Raw genomic sequence first — 19,187 nt, forward strand, 5'->3', positions numbered from 1 at the left:
ACCCCACAGCCCACACCCCCAGCCGGAGCCCTCACCCCCCCCGCACCCCAGCCCCTGCCTCAGCCCGGAGCCCCCTCTCACACCCTGAACCCCTCATTTCTGGCCCCACCCCACAGCCCACACCCCCAGCCGGAGCCCTCACCCCCCCCGCATCCCAGCCCCTGCCTCAGCCCGGAGCCCCCTCCCGCACCCTGAACCCCTCATTTCTGGCCCCACCCCACAGCCCACACCCCCAGCCGGAGCCCTCACCCCCTCCCACACCCCAGCCCCTGCCTCAGCCCGGAGCCCCCTCCCGCACCCTGAACCCCTCATTTCTGGCCCCACCCCACAGCCCACACCCCCAGCCGGAGCCCTCACCCCCTCCCACACCCCAGCCCCTGCCTCAGCCCGGAGCCCCCTCCCGCACCCTGAACCCCTCATTTCTGGCCCCACCCCACAGCCCACACCCCCAGCCGGAGCCCTCACCCCCCCCGCATCCCAGCCCCTGCCTCAGCCCGGAGCCCCCTCCCCCGGCCGGCCCGGTGAGAAGGAGGGCGGGAGGGGGCTGGGAGAGTAGCGGGGGGGTGGAATGGGGGGCCCGGAGAAGGGGCGCGGCAGGGGGCGGGAGAAGGCTGTGTAGTTTTGCGCAGGCCCTTGGCTGAGGCCACGTGCCCAGGAGAGTTTCCCCCCGGGTCGCCAGGCTGCAGCCCGGGGCCCGCGGGGGGCTGGGGTCCCGCTGCCCCCCCCGGCTTGCAGGGGGTCCCCTGGCTCTCGGCAGCACCCCTGCCCCACGCGCCGCGCTCGGGCTGCCTGCGACGCCACACCGCGCCGGCAGGGCGCGCTCCACCGCGCCCCGCCCCGCCCCGGAAAGCCGCGCAGGCGCGCTGAGCCGCTGTTCGGCCAGGCTGTCGTTCCTACGCATGCGCCCTGCGTCCCGTTCCCGGCCGGCTCTGCGCAGGCGCGGCCGCCGTTCCGCCGCGCCCTCAGTGCCGCGCCTGCGCAGTGCCGCCGCCTGCTGCCTCAGCGCCGCTCGCCGCCGGCACGATGGTGCTGGACCTGGACCTGTTCCGCGCCGACAAGGGCGGGGACCCCGGCCGCGTGCGCGAGACGCAGATCAAGCGCTTCAAGGACCCGGCGCTGGTGGACGCGCTGGTGGAGGCGGACGGGGCCTGGCGGCGATGTAGGTGCCGGGCGGGGAGCGGGTCCGGCCGCTGCCAGATGGGGTCCGCGGCAGCCCGGTGCGCATGCGCGAACCAGCCTCCCCCACCTGGAGCCAGTGGGGACCCCCCTGCACGGGGTGCGGGCCCCCCTCCCCCCCTTGCAGCGGGGGGGGTCCCCGCGCTCCGGGTGCGGGCCCCCCTCCCCCCCGTTGCAGCGGGGGGGTCCCCGCGCTCCGGGTGCGGGCCCCCCTCCCCCCCGTTGCAGCGGGGGGGTCCCCGCGCTCCGGGTGCGGGCCCCCCCGTGAAGGTTTCAGTCCTTGCATCTCCATAGCCCCCCCAGCCCCCCCAGCTTTGGCAGGCCGTGAGGTGACAGTGGCTGTCAGCGCAGGACCGTGCCCCAGGTGCCCGTGGCGAGGCAGGGCTGCTCTGGGCCCCTGTGGCTTCAGGGTGAGCCAGCAGCGATGCCCCCGGCAGCGGAGAGCCCTTTGGGGCCGGGCGGGGCACGGTGGCTCCCGAGCCAGCTGGAGTCAATCTGGGCCTTTCGTTGTTGCTGCCTTTGGTAGGAGCCCCCTGACTTCATCAAGGTGTGGAGCATGCACTGGGGTCTCCAGCTGGTTACCTGACCTTGAAATCCAGTCTGCACGGTGACCACTGTGTTCTGTTTCACCCCGCTCCAATTCCACATAATTTCCGCAGCCAGTCAAACTGGCGTGATCGCCCCTGAGTCCTGTAGCAATAAGTCATTAGAAATATCTGACAGACTGGAACCCATCTGTTGGCTGTCTAAAGCATTGACTTCTGACTTCAGCAGTTCCTGAGATTACTGGTGGCTGTGTCATAAGTGAAGGTTGGGTTGGGAAGATAAGAACAGTAAGAATGAGGTGACTGTTAGGGCAGTGGTTCTCAACCAGGGGTCCTGGGCCCCCAAAGGGGCCGCGAGCAGGTTTCAGGGGTGGCCACCAAGCGTGGCCGGCATTAGACTCACTAGGGCCCAGGGCAGAAAGCCAAAGTCCAGCCATGCAGGACGGCAGCCTGGGGCCCCAAGCCCCACCACCCAGGACTGACACCACAGCCTGAGCAATTTAGTTTCAGAGTGCCCCCTATGGTGGGAGCCCTGGGCAGTCCCCCTTGCTACCCCCTAACACTAGCCTTGGCTTTTATAAGCCGAAAAAACGTTGTTGTGGCACAGCTAGGCCGTGGAGTTTTTGTAGCATGTTTTGGGGCCTCAGAAAGAAAAGACCTATTTTCGGGTCTGCTGTGTCATGGTTCACCGGTCCTAGAAATGCTTTGCCAGACCAGTACAGGTGTTCTTAGGACCAGTAAGCTTTTCCCAGCTCTGTTCCTGGAGCTGTGACCAGGGAGAAGAACTAAATCAGCCCCTGATTTAGGAAAAGGTCACATGGCCTGGGACTAGCCAAGGGGATCTTTCTAATCTGAACCTTGTGTTTTGTGGGTTACTTGTTGATCCATTTAAAGATCACCTGTTTGTTGAGTAAATATGGTAGCTTAATGCATTTATGTAGTCGTAATGGGAGACAGATCACTCTGGGAATCTGCAAAAGAGGCCACTATTTCTAGGATACAGAAGCTTATGTTGCTGAGGTGTTTTTTGGCAATAGTAATTATTAGAATGTGAAGCCATTGGCTACATGGACCCCACTTTTAATGTAGTTGCCTTCATGTGGAAGAACCTCTTTCCTTGTTATGGAAAGAGGGCTGGGTTAATGCACGTTGTCAGACAGCACTGTTTGCTGTCAGCACGTGCTGTATTAATGTCTTGCATATCTGGGCAGCGCTGCTTAAATGCAGACAGTGAGGCAGGAGGTTGCTGTAGTGAAGCTCTGGGCTGAAGGCAGTGTCGCAGTGGCTGTCCTCTGCTTTTGGGAGTGAGCACTTTGATGCAAGAGAAGCTGCAATTCAGTAGCTGTGCTGTGAACGTGTGTGTGTTGGCATTTAAATCAGGGGAGGGGAGCACAATTTGGCAGGATGCTGCTTGGGGATTGGTGATTCATGCAGTCTGATGCAATCCAGCTGCAATTAGAGTAGAAACTGATTCATTCATGCCACAGATCAAAAGTAGGCACTATTCAATCAGTTTGCACTGTCAGGTCTCTGGGAATGCAACTTTGTATTTGGGAGAGAAGGGTTGGAGGAATTTGCTTTTTGGTTTCTCTGCTGATATTCCTAGCATTCAGAGCACCTTGGAAGAATATCATTCACTGACACCACTTTTAATCCACTTTTTTTTACTGGTATATATTTTTTTTAAATCAGCCATCAATATAAATCTGAGCTTGGTTCCTGGTTGAGTGATCTCAAAGCACATCACACATCTTTTAAGCCCCCTCTTCTCCCCCCCTCCCCCCGCATAAGTGTTACCAGTATTTACAAGGTGTGAACTAGACTGCCATTAGCCACAGTACTAGACAGACCAGCCGGAGGCTGATAGAGGGAGGTGCCCACCAGTGAAGTCCAGGGCAGTGCTGTTAAGTAGTGGCTCTCAACCTTTCCAGAGTACTGTACCCCTTTCAGGAGTCTGATTTGTCTTGCGTACCCCAAGTTTCATCTCACTTAAAAACTATTTGCTTACAAAATCAGACATAAAAATATAAAAATGTCACAGCCACTAGTGCTGAAACATGGCTGACTTTCTCCTTGTTACCATAGAATTATAAAATAAATCACTTGGAATATAAATCTTGTGCAGTACTTACATGTTTGTGTACAGTACATAGAGCAGCATAAACAAGTCTGTATAAATTTTTAGTCTGTACTGCTTCCCTAGTGCTTTTTGTGTAGCCTGTTGTAAAACTAAGCAAATATCTAGATGAGTTGATGTACCCCTGGAAGACCCCATGTACCCCCAAGGATGGTGGGGCTCAGGCTTTGGGCTTCAGCCCTGGGATGGCGGGGCAGCAGGCTCTGGTCGCAGGGCTTTGGGCTCCAGTTCCAGGCTCTGGCTGTGCGTTGTCAGGTCCCAGGCTCTGGCGGTGGGGCTTCAGGCTCCAGCCCCCCGCTGCCTCCCCCGGCCCCCCAGCCAGGGCTTAATTTGTCCCCATGCTTGGCAGGGCTGTGACAAGTGATACTTGTATGCTTGTTAATATCACTTTTCACAAGGAACTTACTAGCTAGGAGTAAACGAATTGCAATGTGCATGTGCGTATTTATTTGTTTTCCCTAAAGCTAATGAAGTATTTAGGGGAAAGTGTGAACGTGGCCACCAGCAAGGGTTGCCACCACACTTTCCCCTAAGAATCCCCCAGCTCTAGAGTCTAGTGACAAGTCTGATCCTGTTCTATCTCCTGCACTTGGGTTCCAGCCACGGTGCAGTTCCTGGATGCATTAGTACCTGTCTCTAGTTAACACCCCCAGCCCCCTGCCCTGACCCCTGCACCCCCCTCACACACACCCAGCCTCCTGCCCTGACCCCTGCACCCCCCCACGACCCCAGCCCTGACTTCGGTACCCCCACACATACCCAGCCCCCCCACACCCCATGCCCTGACTCCTGCACCCCCCTCACATGCCCCCAGCCCCTGCCCTGACTCTTGCACCCCCCACATTCCCACGCCCACCCTGAGCACCAAACAGGAGCTCCTGCACCCCACCCCCCCACATTTCTACCTGCACCCCTCGCACCAAATGGGAGCTGTCCAGGTAAGCACTCCACATCCAAACCTCTTGCCCCAACCCTGAGCCCCCTCCCTCATTCTAGCTCCTGGCCAGACCTGACACCCCAACCCCCAGCCTGCTCTTTCACCGCCAGTCCTGTGCTCAGTGCACTCCCACCCTCAGCTCAGTGCAGAGAGAGAGGAAGAGAATGGGCTAGAACCAGGGAGAAAGTAGGTACCCACTGTGGGCAGGGCCGGGATCCCAGACCAGCAGCGGGCTGAGTGGGCCGGTAGCCGGAAACCTGGCTGGCAGGAGCCAGCGGACTGAACCCCAGACCGGCAGCGGGCTGAGCCGCTCAGCCCACTGCCAGTCTGGGGTCCCGGCCACTGGCCCCGCTCAGCCCGCTGCCTGTCTGGGGTTCTGGTTGCCAGCCCCTTGCCAGCCAGGGTCCTGGCCGCAGGCCCCGCTCAGCCTGCTGCCAGCCTAGGTGAACGGAACCCCAGGCTGGCAGCGGGTTGAGTGGGCTGGCGGCGTAAGATCAGCATTTTAATTTAATTTTAAATGAAGCTTCTTAAACATTTTGAAAACCTTGTTTACTTTACATATGACAATAGATTAGTGATATAATATATAGACTTATAGAGAGAGGCCTTCTAAAAAACGTTAAAATGTATGACTGGCATGTGAAACCTTAAATTAAAGTGAATCGATGAAGACTCGGCACACCACTTCTGAAAGGCTGCCGACCCCTGCTGTAGGCTTTGGTACATGGTAACATTTGGGAGCCTGTCTTAGCCTCCGTAAGAAACTGGAAACGTTTTAAATGAAAATTGACATTTTTTCTGGAATCTGGGAGGGGTGGAAGGAGTTGCCTCCCCCTCTTGCCATGGGTTTTCTGCTCTACGCTGACCAGTGGGGTGAAGGGATTGTTTTCAAGCCCTGAAAATTTACCAGCTCAGGCATAAAATCTCCTCCCTCAGCCCGACTAATGACACAGTGAACAGTTTACCTAAAACATTGCACAGGGCCAGAGGGTGAGTGGAACTGTGCAAGTCTGAATTAAGCCACCCGGTGATTCTGTGCAGTAGTGAAATACTGCTTTTGCTTTATAGCTGGAAAAATGGTGTCACGGGGGGACTGACTTGCCCACAGGCATGCAGTGAGTTTGTGGCAGAGGAGACTCTCTCAACTCCTATTCCTGCTGTGATGCCATTCTTTCCCTCCGCTGTTATGGAATGCCTGCTCCGGGCAAGTTTCTCCTCTCATTTTTCCAAGGCTCTGAATAAGATCTGTAAAGCTAATTGAAGCAAAGAGGGAATGAGCTGTGTATCTGAACTGTTTGTGTCTGTGTTACATCACCTACAGGGATAACAACTTACCAACTCAACAGGTTTCTGAATCTGCTAGCAAATGTGTAGTTTCACTATGGAGATCACTGGTCTATTTTTTTCCTCCAATGCTTCCCTTCCAGGCAGATTTCGTGCAGACAACTTGAACAAACTGAAGAACCTGTGCAGCAAAACGATAGGTGAGAAAATGAAGGTAAGAGAGATGAGTGCTGTGAGATCATAGCAGCGGTGTGCCCTGGTAATACGGTGCTAGTGTAGCGCTGATGTGGCCCGATTTGTTACAGTCTTATTGGAAAGCAGTGGAATCTCTCTAATCTTCCTGCGGCTGATGACCTCTAGGAGGAAGAAGTTTGCTTAATGAATGACCTGAAAAATGTCCATAGAAATTTTTGACAATGTCAAATTAAGGTTGTTGCATCAATAGAGCTGAGAAAATTGTTCACATGTCGGATTTACTGCCAAAGCGTATAGCTGATTAGAAGAATCCACTACCCTGCACAATCCAGCCATGGTTTTTCATTCTGTGTCATATTGTGGCTGGCTTTGTAAGATGAAGTTTGAGATCCTTTCCTGGGCCCTCTCCTCCCAGTCCTGATTCCACACACTGTAGTAACTGTAGTACGCACCCATGTCGCTGCTTACAACGTATGTTCTTAGCGTGCTCATTGTTCCGTATGTTCTTAGCATGCTCATGTTCCGTATGTTCTTAGCGTGCTCATTGTTCCTCTCAATTCTTCCCTTTGCAGAAAAAAGAGCCCATGGGTGATGATGAGTCGGTACCAGAACATGCACAAAATCTTGATGGCCTCACTGCCGACATCTTAGCGGTGAGTTACGCCCATGGCTTTCACGGGGCTGCGGGCACTCTGAAAAGTGATAGTTGACCACCTGCCTTTTCTTTTATTCCTGTTTATCTCACCGTCTTCCGGCCTGAAGTCTGACTGTTCTGTACTTCTGCAGTCAGAGACCTCCCGCCAAATCACTGTGCTGTGAACAGGTTAGATCTTGTCAGCTAGGTAGGGTCAGGCTGAGACGATACTTTAATAGGACACCTCTGAGGAACACACCGAAGTGCTATTGGCAGTTCAGATGGTGGTTCTCTTTCCTCAGTCTGTACTGAACCGGTGTCCCTGCCTGGAGACGAGAAGTATAGTGCTGCTGGGGGTGCTGTTTTTCAGCTGAAATGTAAATACAGGAATTGTCAGACTGGATCAGCCCCCTGGCCAGCTAAGACAGTATCTTGCTTGCCTGCACCAGATGCTTTAGGGACAGGTACAAGAAACACTCAAGCGGTGTATTATTGTGTCCAAAATTCAATAGGATCCACTATTAGAGCCAGATATTCTTATCCATAGAGATATGTGTTCAGTCCCTTTTTTTAATCTTAAGATTTTGGCCTTAATGTCCCTTGAACTGTGGAACTCCTTGCCAATCACACACGTGAAAAGGTATTTCCTTGTATTAGTTATGGATTTACCGCCTCTCCGTTTCTTTGCATGTCCCTTTGTTCTTGTGTTGTGAGACAGGGAGAACAGAAGCTTCTGATCTCCCTTCTGTAAACCAGTCATTAGTTTTATAGACTTATATCATGGCTCCTCTTATTCTCCACCTTCCTAAGGTAACAATCCTAGTCTCATCAATCTCTCTTCAGATCAGTTTTATCGTTGCCCTAATCATTTTTGTTGCCGTTCTCTGAACCCCTTTAATCTTCCTTTTTGAGATGCGATGGCCAGAACTGTGCACGGTTTTCCAAATGAGGCACACTTGGTTTATGTAATGGCACCATATTTCCCATATGAATCCCTGTCCCTTTCCTTTTGCATCTTAAGAATTATTTGCTTTTTGACCGCAGCTGCAATTGAGCAGAAGTCTCCACTGAGTGGGCTACAGTGATGCCCGGGTCCCTTTCCTGAGTTGATCTAATGAATTTAGAGCCTAGTAAGGTTTAGGAGTAGTTGAAATTATTCCATCCCAACTGCAGTACTTGGCATTTATCAAATTTAGCTTCATCTACCCTTGTGCTGCTCATTCCTCTTGCTTGATTAGGTCCCTCCGAAGTTCCTCACAGTTCTCTGGATTGGACTGACCTAAATAACTTCGTGTCATCTGCACGTCACTGCTCACCCCCATTTCCAGATCACTAATAAATACATAAAGTAACGGTGGGCCTAATGAGAAACTATGAGGCACCTGCTCTTCATCTTCTGCCATGATGAAAATTGACCATTTATTCCTACTCTGATTCCTGACTCTTAGCTGGTTTTTGATCTATGACAATACTTTGTCTCTCACTCTGATGACTTAGCTTCTGTAGTAGCCTCTTGTGAGGGACTTTGTCAAAGGCCTTTGACAGTCTAAATAAATTGTCAACTGGTTTTCCTTTATCCAATACTGTATTGACATATTCAGTGAAGTCTGTTTGATTAGTGAAATGTGATTTACCTCTGCAAAAGTCAGGCTGGTTAGGCAAAGATCAGAGTGGTTTACGCTACTTAAAAAAACTCTTTGGCCCTTTTCAAGAGCATAATGCTCATTTTCTCTGTTGTTTGAGCTGTGTAGTGACATGCCCAGTGATTTGTGTGTAACAGGGTCTTCAGGTAACCCAGATTAAGAAAGTCCGTGTTCTCATTGACGAAGCCATCCTGAAGTGTGATGCTGAGCGTGTGAAACTGGAGGCAGAGCGGTTTGAAAGCCTCCGAGAAATTGGAAACCTCCTCCACCCCTCTGTGCCCATCAGCAACGATGAGGTAGGAGCCAAACGCATCCCCTCTGTGTAGACGATGTCTCTGTCAGGTTTTGGGAAGTACCGTACAGTCAGCTTGAAACAGCCATACACAGCACATCAAAGTGACCGCAGACACAGTCAGTGAGCTCCCTGTTGAGAGGGGTTGCTGAGATTGGGTAGGGAGTGAATGAAATCTGCATTACAAGACAGGGTGTCCTGCAGCGAAGGAGCTCACTGAACACAAAGACCCGCTCAGACAGTGTGGAACTCTCTGCCATTGTTTAGTGCATACATGGGAAACTTAGGCAGAGCCAAATGCTGGGATATGCCCTTGCCCACTGCATTCACCCAGCAAGAATGTTTAACTCCAGGAATACAATTGGGCTGGGCCAGCAGCCAAGTGACATCATATTATGCTGCCGGCTGGGATCAGCATTAGGATTCCAAGATTTGTCTGTCAGTTGCCTGGATTTAGTCGCTATGGAGACTGCAGAGCCAATCCCAAGGTGAGGGAGCCCCTCTGGTTGAGTCCCGTAACAGCTGTGGCAAGCGCTCAGACAAGTATTGATGCTCTCCACTGGGAGATGCCTGAGGCTTGAGCACTGACCCTTGTGGGGAAAGGGAGGGAGAGGAATGAGGGCCTGATCACTCCCTCTTCATTCCTTACCTACCTTCCACAGAACACACTAGCCCACGGTTCTACACCCCGCACCGGGCGTGGCCGTCCAAGTGAGCCCATGTTTTCCTTCTCTCGCCTTGCATGCAGGATGCAGATAACCGAGTGGAGAGGATCTGGGGAGACTGCGCGGTGAGGAAGAAGTACTCCCATGTAGACTTGGTGGTGATGGTGGATGGCTTCGAGGGAGAAAAGGGGGCCATAGTAGCTGGAAGCAGAGGGTACTTCCTGAAGGTGAGAGCCCGAAGCCCCAAACCTTCCTGGTTCTGGGATGCAGAAAAAGGAATCAGACAGGCATAGAACAAACCACCTGTGTTTGTGGCAGAGATCTGCTGCTTTCCTGCCATTCATGTTGTACCTCCCACTAATCTGATCTACTAAACTAGTAAGCACAAGTGCATTTTCTGGTGCTGAATTTGATCGCTGATCATGTACTAGGCAGAGGGAGTTTTCCCCTCCTTTAGGGAGGGAGCAAAGCCTCTGCACAGCTGGTGGAGTTCAGCCTTGCATTAACTTTTTAAAGACAGCTGCATGTGCCACAAGCAAAGGGTGTCCGACTGGGTGCGTGGGAGTATGACTAGTGCTGCCTGTCTGCTGTTGCTGAGCATGGTTTCAGTGCAGACGCTCCATGGCATGGCTGTGTATAAAACCTTGGACCAAGACTTGCATGGGGTAAGCCCACCACCATTGTTTGCCTTCAGGTATCATCGATTTGGACTCCTTTTTCTGTCTTAGTTATTGGCTCCATTCTCTAAGCTGAGCTATTGTAGGCACTTCTGGCCTGGTCGTCAGAGGCACTCAGCTCCCAGGACAGGAGTTGCATGCACTCAGCACCTCTGGAATCCGAGCCACTGGTCCTTCGTGTGACCTGAGAGGCTTGTCTTGTGTTTGTAGGGTGCCCTGGTTTTCCTTGAGCAGGCGCTGATCCAGTATGCTCTGCAGACCCTGCTCAGCAAGGGGTACACCCCTATCTACACACCCTTCTTCATGAGGAAAGAGGTGATGCAGGAGGTGGCTCAGCTCAGTCAGTTTGATGAGGAGCTTTACAAGGTAAGCTGCAGGGAAGGGCCTGTGCATCCTGATGCTGGCAAACCAAGTACGGTTTTCCGTTAGTGTTTGCCATGGCAAAGGATCCTTCTAGCCTGTGGCTCTTGCTGTTCCTGGGGCCCAGGTCTGCATTGCGGAGGCTATTGCACGTATCCATAGATGTGTGTTCTGCTCTGGCACGCTAACAGAATGCTGTTCAACCCCCGTCTCCAGGTCATTGGCAAGGGCAGTGAGAAATCGGAGGACAGCTCTATCGATGAGAAGTACCTGATTGCTACCTCTGAACAGCCAATTGCAGCTTTGCACAGGGATGAGTGGCTGAAGCCGGAGGATCTGCCCATCAGATACGCTGGGCTGTCCACCTGCTTCAGGCAGGAAGTTGGCTCGCACGGCCGTGACACCAGAGGCATCTTCCGGGTGCACCAGTTTGAAAAGGTAAAGGGACGTGCTGCTAGCCAGTTAGCATCCTGCAAACGTTTCCCAGCTAGTAGATAAGAATGGGCTTGGGGTCTTTTCTCCCAGGTGTTGGATATTTGAAGGGAAAATGAGTAATACCCTGGAGCAGAGGGGAACTGCAGAGCCCCCTCGCTGCATGATCTGAGGAGAGGTCTGCAGGTTCAACACCCTCAGAACAAGAGTTATTCCAGAAAGCCCCTTCTGGGTGCTGCTGCTGGCCTCTTCCGAGTAAAGTAATTACAGATTTGTGAGACTGCAAAGGTCCTTTAGGGGTCGGTCAGTATAAATTGCTATCAGTTTCCAGGCCTTCTGTCATTTCCCGTCACCATCAGTTCGTTACACTGGGATTCCATGAGATGGACATTGGAGAAGACATTCTCTACTGCAATAATCTCCTTGTCTTCTGGTTCCCGTTCTCTGAATCCACCATTCCTGGGCCTTGCCCCACCTCTGAGCAGCAGCAGACTAAGACATGCAGTCCGACCCTCTATACGTTGCTTCTCTCTCTTCCCTCCCACCCCGCCCAGATTGAGCAGTTTGTCTACGCGTCGCCTCATGACAACAAGTCGTGGGAGATATTTGATGAAATGATTGCGACTGCTGAGGAGTTCTACCAGTCGCTGGGCATTCCTTACCGCGTCGTCAATATTGTCTCAGGTACGGAACTCGGCTCTCCTGCTCCTGGGCGCACACGCTCCTCTCTGTAGGGATACCACTAAACTGGGAGGAGCAGTAGATACGCTGGAGGGTAGGGACAGGATACAGAGGGCCCTAGACATATTAGAGGATTGGGCCAAAAGAAATCTGATGAGGTTCAACAAGGACGAGTGCTGAGTCCTGCACTTAGGATGGAAGAATCCCATGCACCGCGACAGACTAGGGATCGAAGGGCTCGGCAGCAGTTCTGCAGAAAAGGACCTAGGGGTTACAGTGGACGAGAAGCTGGATGAGAGTCAACAGTGTGCCCTTGTTGCCAAGAAGGCTGTCGGCATTTTGGGCTGTATAAGTAGGAGCATTGCCAGCAGATCGAGGGACGTGATCGTTCCCCTCTATTCGACATTGGTGAGGCCTCATCTGGAGTACTGCATCCAGTTTGGGGCCCCACGCTACAAGAAGGATGTGGAAAGAGTCCAGCGGAGGGCAACACAAATGATTAGGGGACTGGAACACATGAGTTATGAGGAGAGGCTGAGAGAACTGGGATTATTTAGTCTGCGGAAGAGAAGAATGAGGGGGGATTTGATAGCTGCTTTCAACTACCTGAAAGGGGGTTCCAAAGAGGATGGATCTAGACTGTTCTCAGTGGTAGCTGATGACAGAACAAGGAGTAATGGTCTCAAGTTGCAGTGGGGGAGGTTTAGGTTGGATATTAGGAAAAACTTTTTCACTAGGAGGGTAGTGAAGCACTGGAATGGGTTCCCTAGGGAGGTGGTGGAATCGCCTTCCTTAGAGGTTTTTAAGGCCCAGTTTGACACAGCCCTGGCTGGGAGGATTTAATTGAGGTTGTGTCACGGAGTCCCTGGGCGATGCTCTGGAACTGCTCCCCATGAAGCCAGTCAGGACTCTGGGACAGTCGCCTTTCTGTGAGCAGCCTGTGTTCAGGACACACAGCTCACACAGCTTCCACCTTCCTGGGTCTGACCTCGGAGCATTCAGCATCCTCTGCCCCTCCGTGCGCTTCCCCCCAGCGAGTCCGCTCAGGCGGGGCTCCTGGGGAAGCCAGAGGGTCCTGCACCCCAACTTCGCAGTCAGACGTGACTCTCAGCCAGCCAGTAAAACAGAAGGTTTATTAGACGACAGGAACATGGTCTAAAACAGAGCTTGCAGGTGCAGAGAACGGGACCCCTCAGCTGGGTCCATTTTGGGGGGCAGTGAGCCAGACAACCACGTCTGCACTTCACTCCATGTCCCAGCCAGCCCCAAACTGAAAACCCCCTCCAGCCCCTCCTCCTCTGGGCTTTGTTCCTTTCCCGGGCCAGGTGGTCACCTGATTCCTTTGTTCTCCAACCCTTCAGCTCTCACCTTGCAGGGGGGGAAGGGCCCAGGCCATCAGTTGCCAGGAAACAGGGTGTTGGCCATTCTCTGTGTCCAGACTCCTGCACACACATGCCCTCTAGGGCTCTGCAATGATCATACACCCTTACTCCACCCCCTAGATACTTAAGAACTGCCTAGGGGAAACTGAGGCACCCCCACACTATTCAGAGGAAACATTAAGAACAGTCCCACTTCGTCACAGGTTGGTCCTGCTTTGAGCAGGGGGTTGGGCTCGATACCTCCTGAGGTCCCTTCCTCCCCTGAGATTCTGTAATGATGTGACAGGACCAGCCTGCCATCGAAGGACAGGGGCCAAGAGAGGAGTTGAGTGGGCAGGGCAGTGTCTGAGGAGCCAGCTCTGGCTCTGGTCCTGGCTCGACTTCTGACCTGCAGGTGAGCTTGGGCAAGCCCCTGCCCCTCTCTGTGCCTCTGGTTAGAATGTGTACAGCACCCAGCGCGATGGGCCTTGGGCTCAGCCTCTGCACACTGCCGCCATAAAGATAAAGCGGCTGTTGTCCCACGGCCTGCACAAGCCGGTGGCTGGTGTGGTCGGAAAGGAGCCCAAAGTGTCCTGTTTCCTTGGTGGTCACTGGGCAGTAACACTTCAGGAACATACACTGCAGCGGCTGTATCCCCGCTCTCAGTAGTGCCTAGTCACGGTCAGAACAATCTTGGGGGGATCAAGAGCTCACTTGGGCTTCATAGGAAAAGCTAATAATGGACTTGTATTGAGTCTGAAATGGCTCGTCCCTTCCTCTAGGGAAGGAACTGCTGTGACCTGCTAGCAGCATCCGTGTGGGCACCGCAGGGGAGTCCGGGACAGGCCACTTTGAAAGCTGTGTGCGTGTTGGTTAGGCGCTGCTGGGCTGAGACTGTCAGTTTGATCCATGTGCTACGCTGTCACCATTACCTTGTGCTTCCCCCACCCCCCAGCTGTCTTGTTCCCCCTTTTGTGTCTCCGCTTACGCTGTAAGGGAGTTTGGGCAGGAACTCTCAGTGCTTGGTGCTGTGCTAACATACAGCAGCGGGGCCCCGATTGGACTCCTACATGCTTCAGGAACTCAAGTGCCGGGATGGGGTTGGTCTCTGGTCCCTGTCTCCTCCCCAGGCAGTGGGGGTGAGGTGCTGCAGAGATGGCAGGTTTGTCCCCATGAAAGGAGGAAGTGCCGAGAGCTCCCACGTCCCCTTCTGGCTGGTGTTGAGGCAAAGCTAAGCGACAGCAGGGAGGGGAGAGATGTCTTCAGTGTCAAAGAACCCCTTAAAATCGAACGCTTCGGGTGTGGCTTGCACCAGCCTTAGCTGGGCATCTGAGCCTGAAGCTCCTCTCGCTAAGGCCGTGTCTACACTGGGTGGTCTGTGATGTACAGGAGGTCAAACTAGACGATGTGGTGGCCCCTTCTGCCCATTAGCTCTCACAGATGCTTTGCCTGGTGGCTCTGTGCTGGCAAAGCCCCCTGGCGTCAATATGGGCGATCCAGGTCTTGGGAGTTTTTTGTTGGCATAGTGAAACCACCTCCCGAGGGGGCCAGCTGGGCCAGCAGAAGCCCTCTTGTTGGCTGGCAGTACGGTTCTCTCAGCCCCCGGCCTGACACAGCTGTGCAGTGTAGACCCAGCCTCCGTCATCTTGCTGTGCCTCCATATGGCAGTGCACCTGGTTTCTCAGAAGGCCAAATGCCTTATAACCCAGTATGAGCTGGGTGAGAGCCGTGCACGACGCTCTTGCCTCTTGGAAGGCTTGGCGTGTTGGCTTGACGTTGCCTTTGTTGTTAGCAATGGCAGGTCCCCTTGGCAGGCGGCAGTTTGGAGTGGACATCACCCGGCAGATCCTGGAGGCTGCTGTGCAGTGGTTGGTGTCCTGAGGCTCCGTCTCACATTTCACTTATTCAGCCTTCATCCCTCTTTAAAACAAGGGACCGAGAGGGGAGGGCACTACAGGTTCTTTGCGCAGGCCCTGTGCCCCAGAACTGCTGCACTGCACTGAGGTGTGGGAAGGGGAGCTGCTAAAAGTACGTCCTGAGTGGGGGTGGGCGGGAATGGCATTCGTGACTGGTCGGCCTGATCACCTGTTCGGTCCCTGCTCGCTGGCCAGGCTTCAGGACTGGCTCCTTCTCCCCTGAGGAGCTGGCATAGGAAGGTGAGAACAGGGAAGCCCAGTCCAGGAGCCACGTTCATAGCGCGAGATGGGCCAGAGAGTTAACCTGCAGGAATTGACGCTCCAAGCCCCACCCCGGAGCAGTGGCCGGGGGGCTGGAAGAGAATCAGCCCTAGATCCTCCTCTTCCAGGAGAATCCCCATTGCTTAGAGTCCTGCAGAGCCCTGAGTACTAGTCTTCACTGTGACGCTGGGTCTCGGGAGTTTCTAAGGTGCCTATCTCTAGGCCCCATAATCATTTGTGGTGAAACCAGAGCACAGCAGTTGGGCAGGTAACTTAGCAGGGAGGGCTTTGTCCTCTGTCCCTGCAAAGCCACTGTTAGGTCGGAGGCAGCTTCGGCTCGTTCTCCCTGCTACCATGCAGCTGCTGTCTCGCTGGCCAGCTTGAGTAACTGCCTCCCGCCCTCGCAGGCTCCCTGAACCACGCTGCCAGTAAGAAGCTGGACCTTGAGGCTTGGTTCCCAGGGTCAGGCGCCTTCCGGGAGCTGGTCTCCTGCTCCAACTGCACAGACTACCAGGCCCGTCGCCTGCGGATCCGCTATGGGCAGACCAAGAAAATGATGGACAAAGTAGGTGGCATTTCAGTACCTCCCTTTTACTCTCCGTGTGCGTCCTGGGGCAACTGAATAACCATCTTGGAGCAGTTACCTCCCAGGCTTCTGCTGCTGCTGCATGCTCCGTGTCTGCCTGGGAGCTGCTCTCCCTGCTGGGATCTTTCCTCCCGCGCTCCTCGCTCTCCCACTCACCGCAAAGTGAATGTATTCCTTGCCAGCGCAGTGTCCCATCCTGGGCGAGCTGAGCCGCCCCGGGCATCAGCCACTCCATCCTCTCTGCTGGGGCCCAGTTAGAGCTGGTCAGAAAATTGGGGGGATGGGGGTGTCTTCTGCAGAAAATTTTGATGGGAACCTCCTCCCCCGTTCCCCCTTCAGTTTTCGGGGGACAACTCTGGGTGGGTTGGGACGAAGATTCAGATACGGAAATACTTGGGCCCCAACCAGAAATCTTGATTTGGAAATGCTGCTGTGGTGCCTGCCGTTGGGCTCCCTGGTCAGTGATGCATCAGTCTCCCCTCGGAGGGAGGGGAAGCAGCTCCTTAGCCTGCACCCTGCAGGCCTTGGCCAGAGCTCCTCACGAGCCCTGTTCACAGGGTCACTGGCTTTGTCCTTGCAGGTGGAGTTTGTCCATATGCTAAATGCCACCATGTGTGCCATGACCCGCACAATCTGTGCCATCCTGGAGAACTACCAGACACACGATGGCATCGTCGTGCCAGAGAAACTGAAGGGTTTCATGCCGCCAGGTACGACTCGGAAAGCCCTTCATGTGGCACCCCTGCTCTGTGCTCTGACCCACATCTCCCTGTCTGCTGTCTCCTCCCCCATCTGGTAGCATAGGAGAGGCAGGACCGGGGGGGACTCTGGCCTGGAGCAAGTCCAATCTGCTCATTCCTTCCCAGTGCTAATACCTCTTCTGGATTTCTCCCCCCAGCTCCACTGCTTCCCATGTGACTCTTCTGCGAGTTCTCAACCCAGTCCTGCGAGCAGGGAGCCAGCGGGGTGGGAAGGGAAAGGGAAGGTTGTGGCTGTGGGGACTGGAGGAATGAGGGCTTCTGGGCAGGACTTCCCTTGGTGGTGTAAAGGGGAATGGTTCTCAGGCCAAGAGAGCAAAGTGGAAGTGTTCCTGCCCGCTCTCACCATGGGTAACTGCCTGCGTCTCTCAGCAGGGCTGACAGAAATGATTCCCTTTGTGAAACCTGCTCCCATTGACCAGGAACCTTTCAAGAAACAGAAGAAGCAGCATGAAGGAAGCAAAAAGAAACCAGCTGGTGGCGATAGCGTCCTGGAAGGGCGAATGCAGAACATGGGCATGAACGACACCTAAACCCAGCTCCCCCCTAATCTCCCTGAGGCAGCGCGGTCTGGTGTGTGGAGTGCAGGGCTGGGAGCCGGGCTCCTGGGTTCCGATCTCAGCTTGGGCACCAGCTGACTGCGTGACCCAGGGCAAATCACTCCCCTCTGCTTCCTGTCCCCACTGGAGCGTGGGATGGCACTTAACTCCCCTGCCTCGCGGGATGTCGAGGCTCCAGCACCTGGAAGGTGGAAAGCACTCACAGTGCCAGCTCTTACTCTCCCCAGCAGCCATGTCCCTCAAATTATGTTCGGCAGCCTGGGGAAAGGGTTTCCCTGGGGGCCCCTAGCCAGGAACCTGGGCAGGACAAAGTGCTGATGTCCTGTTCATGCTCTCAGCAGCCCCCGCCCCCACTGAACCCCAAGGGTTAAGGAGATGAGAAGGGAAAAACCAAGCTGGGCTCCTGTCATGTATGTGGCTTTCCTGTAGCTGTAGTCTCTTCGCATGGATGTAGGATTGTCTCTCTCAATCAATTCAATACAATAAAGCAATGTGGGGAGACCGCTGGCCCCGGCTCCTCACCACTGGCTCTTTGGGCTCCTGCTTCTTAGTCCCCATAGCTTAGAACTGTCCGCTCAGGTTCCCCTACGGGCGGGCGAGTGATCCGATGGCCTGCAGATGCTCACTCTCCTTAGCGGGCCTAGCTCAGTCTCTGGGCACCTGCTGCTCAACAGGAGAGTGAGCCCCTGCCTAAGGCCACCCAGCATGCTGGGGGCACAGTGTCTCTGGCTGTGGTGGATCAGAGCTGGAAATGCAGGTCGGGGCATCCTCCAGACCAGGTCAGGTACCAAATGCCAAGGAGCCGACCCCCAGAGGCCAAGGAGGCGGTGCAGAGGAAGGAGTCACAAAGGGGTTGGGGGAGACTCTTCAGCTAGAGAAGAGCTGAGAACAAGTGCAGGACTCGTTGCCTGGAGAAGTTTTCTGCTCATGCTCTGAGCTAGGCCAGGCCTCGTTGCAGGGCTCTGGTAGGTCGGTGGCTGTGGGGTGAAAGCGCCGTGTGAGGATTCTCTGCTTCGAAGTGGGGACGATTTGATTCTGTACGATGAGACCTTCCGCACTGGGCTCCTCTCTGCTTTCCATCGGCTTGGCAGTTCCTGGGAGTGTGAGGTGTTGACCAGTTAACTGGACTGTCTTCCTTTTCATGCTGATTGGCTGCAGCCAGTGCTGTGTGTTTGTAGAGCGGTTGGGATGAAGGGCTGTGGAAGCAAAGGATGATAGAGTTGGGTGGATGGATCTAGGCAGTGCTGCTGAGGTCATGTATCTCCATGCCAGGGAAGCTGTTAACTCTTCAGTGCCTAGGATAAGGAAATCCATGGCTTTTCGTGCTTTTCCTTTTCCATCCTGGTTCTGCGGCTGCAAACCAAGTGTGTCCATGAGCCCCAGCCGCCTGGCTCCTCCGTGCAGTGATACTGCATTGCCGGCCCTTGCTGGGTGGGTGGCTCAGTCTAGTGAAGGCTAGTGGCTGATTTCATGCTGACTGACTTGTGCTGCAAAGGTGCAATTTCCCCTCTACAAGGTGAGCCCCTGGCCGTGTACCAGGCCTCTACACTCTAAATCAACCAGCACTCAAGTCAGGGTGGCCTGGCGTCACAGCCATCTTCCTTTGTGGACCCCTGGGCCAGGCCCATGCCACTGGCATTTCATTCATTTGCTTCATTGCTCCTTCCCATACCAGCCATGTGGGGCAAAACCCCCTTCCAGGGGGCCATCTCCCTGCCACGCCTTTCTCAGGGCCAGGAACATGGCAGAGGCTGTGCCAAGCACTGAAGTGGACGTGGGAGGGTAATGGATTCTCAAGAACTTCTTGCCTCACTTTCCCTATAACACAGCTATGGGGATGTGAGGGGGTGGCAGGAAAGCACTAGAACAGGGCCCAGTGTTGGGTGTGAGGCAGAGGAAGGACGGGTCTGTGGTGAAGGTACAAAAGACATGGGTGGGTTCAATTCCCAGTGCTGCTGCAAGTCGCTCGCTTTGCTCCTTGGTTCCCAGCTGTCCATGGGGATGGCAGCGCTTCCCCACAGTGTGGGCAGAGAGCAGAAGTGGGGCCCAGCAGTGGGCTGCTCCAGTGATTGATACGAGGCCCTGAA

At 54.5% G+C, this 19,187-nt stretch overlaps 1 protein-coding gene across 1 annotated transcript; it reads left to right on the plus strand.

The window, feature by feature from the left end:
* The first annotated feature begins 961 nt into the window (after positions 1-961).
* SARS1 (seryl-tRNA synthetase 1) lies at positions 962-17,629 on the plus strand. The gene is made up of 11 exons (XM_048826652.2): positions 962-1,159; positions 6,223-6,293; positions 6,847-6,927; positions 8,689-8,847; positions 9,592-9,735; positions 10,396-10,551; positions 10,762-10,983; positions 11,532-11,661; positions 15,604-15,761; positions 16,363-16,492; positions 16,916-17,629. Exons 1-11 carry the CDS (start codon positions 1,024-1,026, stop codon positions 17,071-17,073), a joined length of 1,545 nt encoding a protein of 514 aa, XP_048682609.1. The 5' UTR covers positions 962-1,023; the 3' UTR covers positions 17,074-17,629.
* Positions 17,630-19,187: the final 1,558 nt, after the last annotated feature.

This window comes from Caretta caretta, chromosome 21, assembly GCF_965140235.1.
Source record: "Caretta caretta isolate rCarCar2 chromosome 21, rCarCar1.hap1, whole genome shotgun sequence".
Taxonomy (NCBI): Eukaryota; Metazoa; Chordata; order Testudines; family Cheloniidae; genus Caretta; species Caretta caretta.

Bases quoted from the DNA above. Each gene is read 5' to 3' on its own strand.
- SARS1 (XM_048826652.2), top strand. From the start codon at position 1,024: ATGGTGCTGGACCTGGACCTGTTCCGCGCCGACAAGGGCGGGGACCCC. The intron at 10,552-10,761 runs GTAAGCTGCAGG...CCCCGTCTCCAG, and splicing joins TTGATGAGGAGCTTTACAAG to GTCATTGGCAAGGGCAGTGA. The intron at 11,662-15,603 runs GTACGGAACTCG...CCGCCCTCGCAG, and splicing joins CGTCGTCAATATTGTCTCAG to GCTCCCTGAACCACGCTGCC.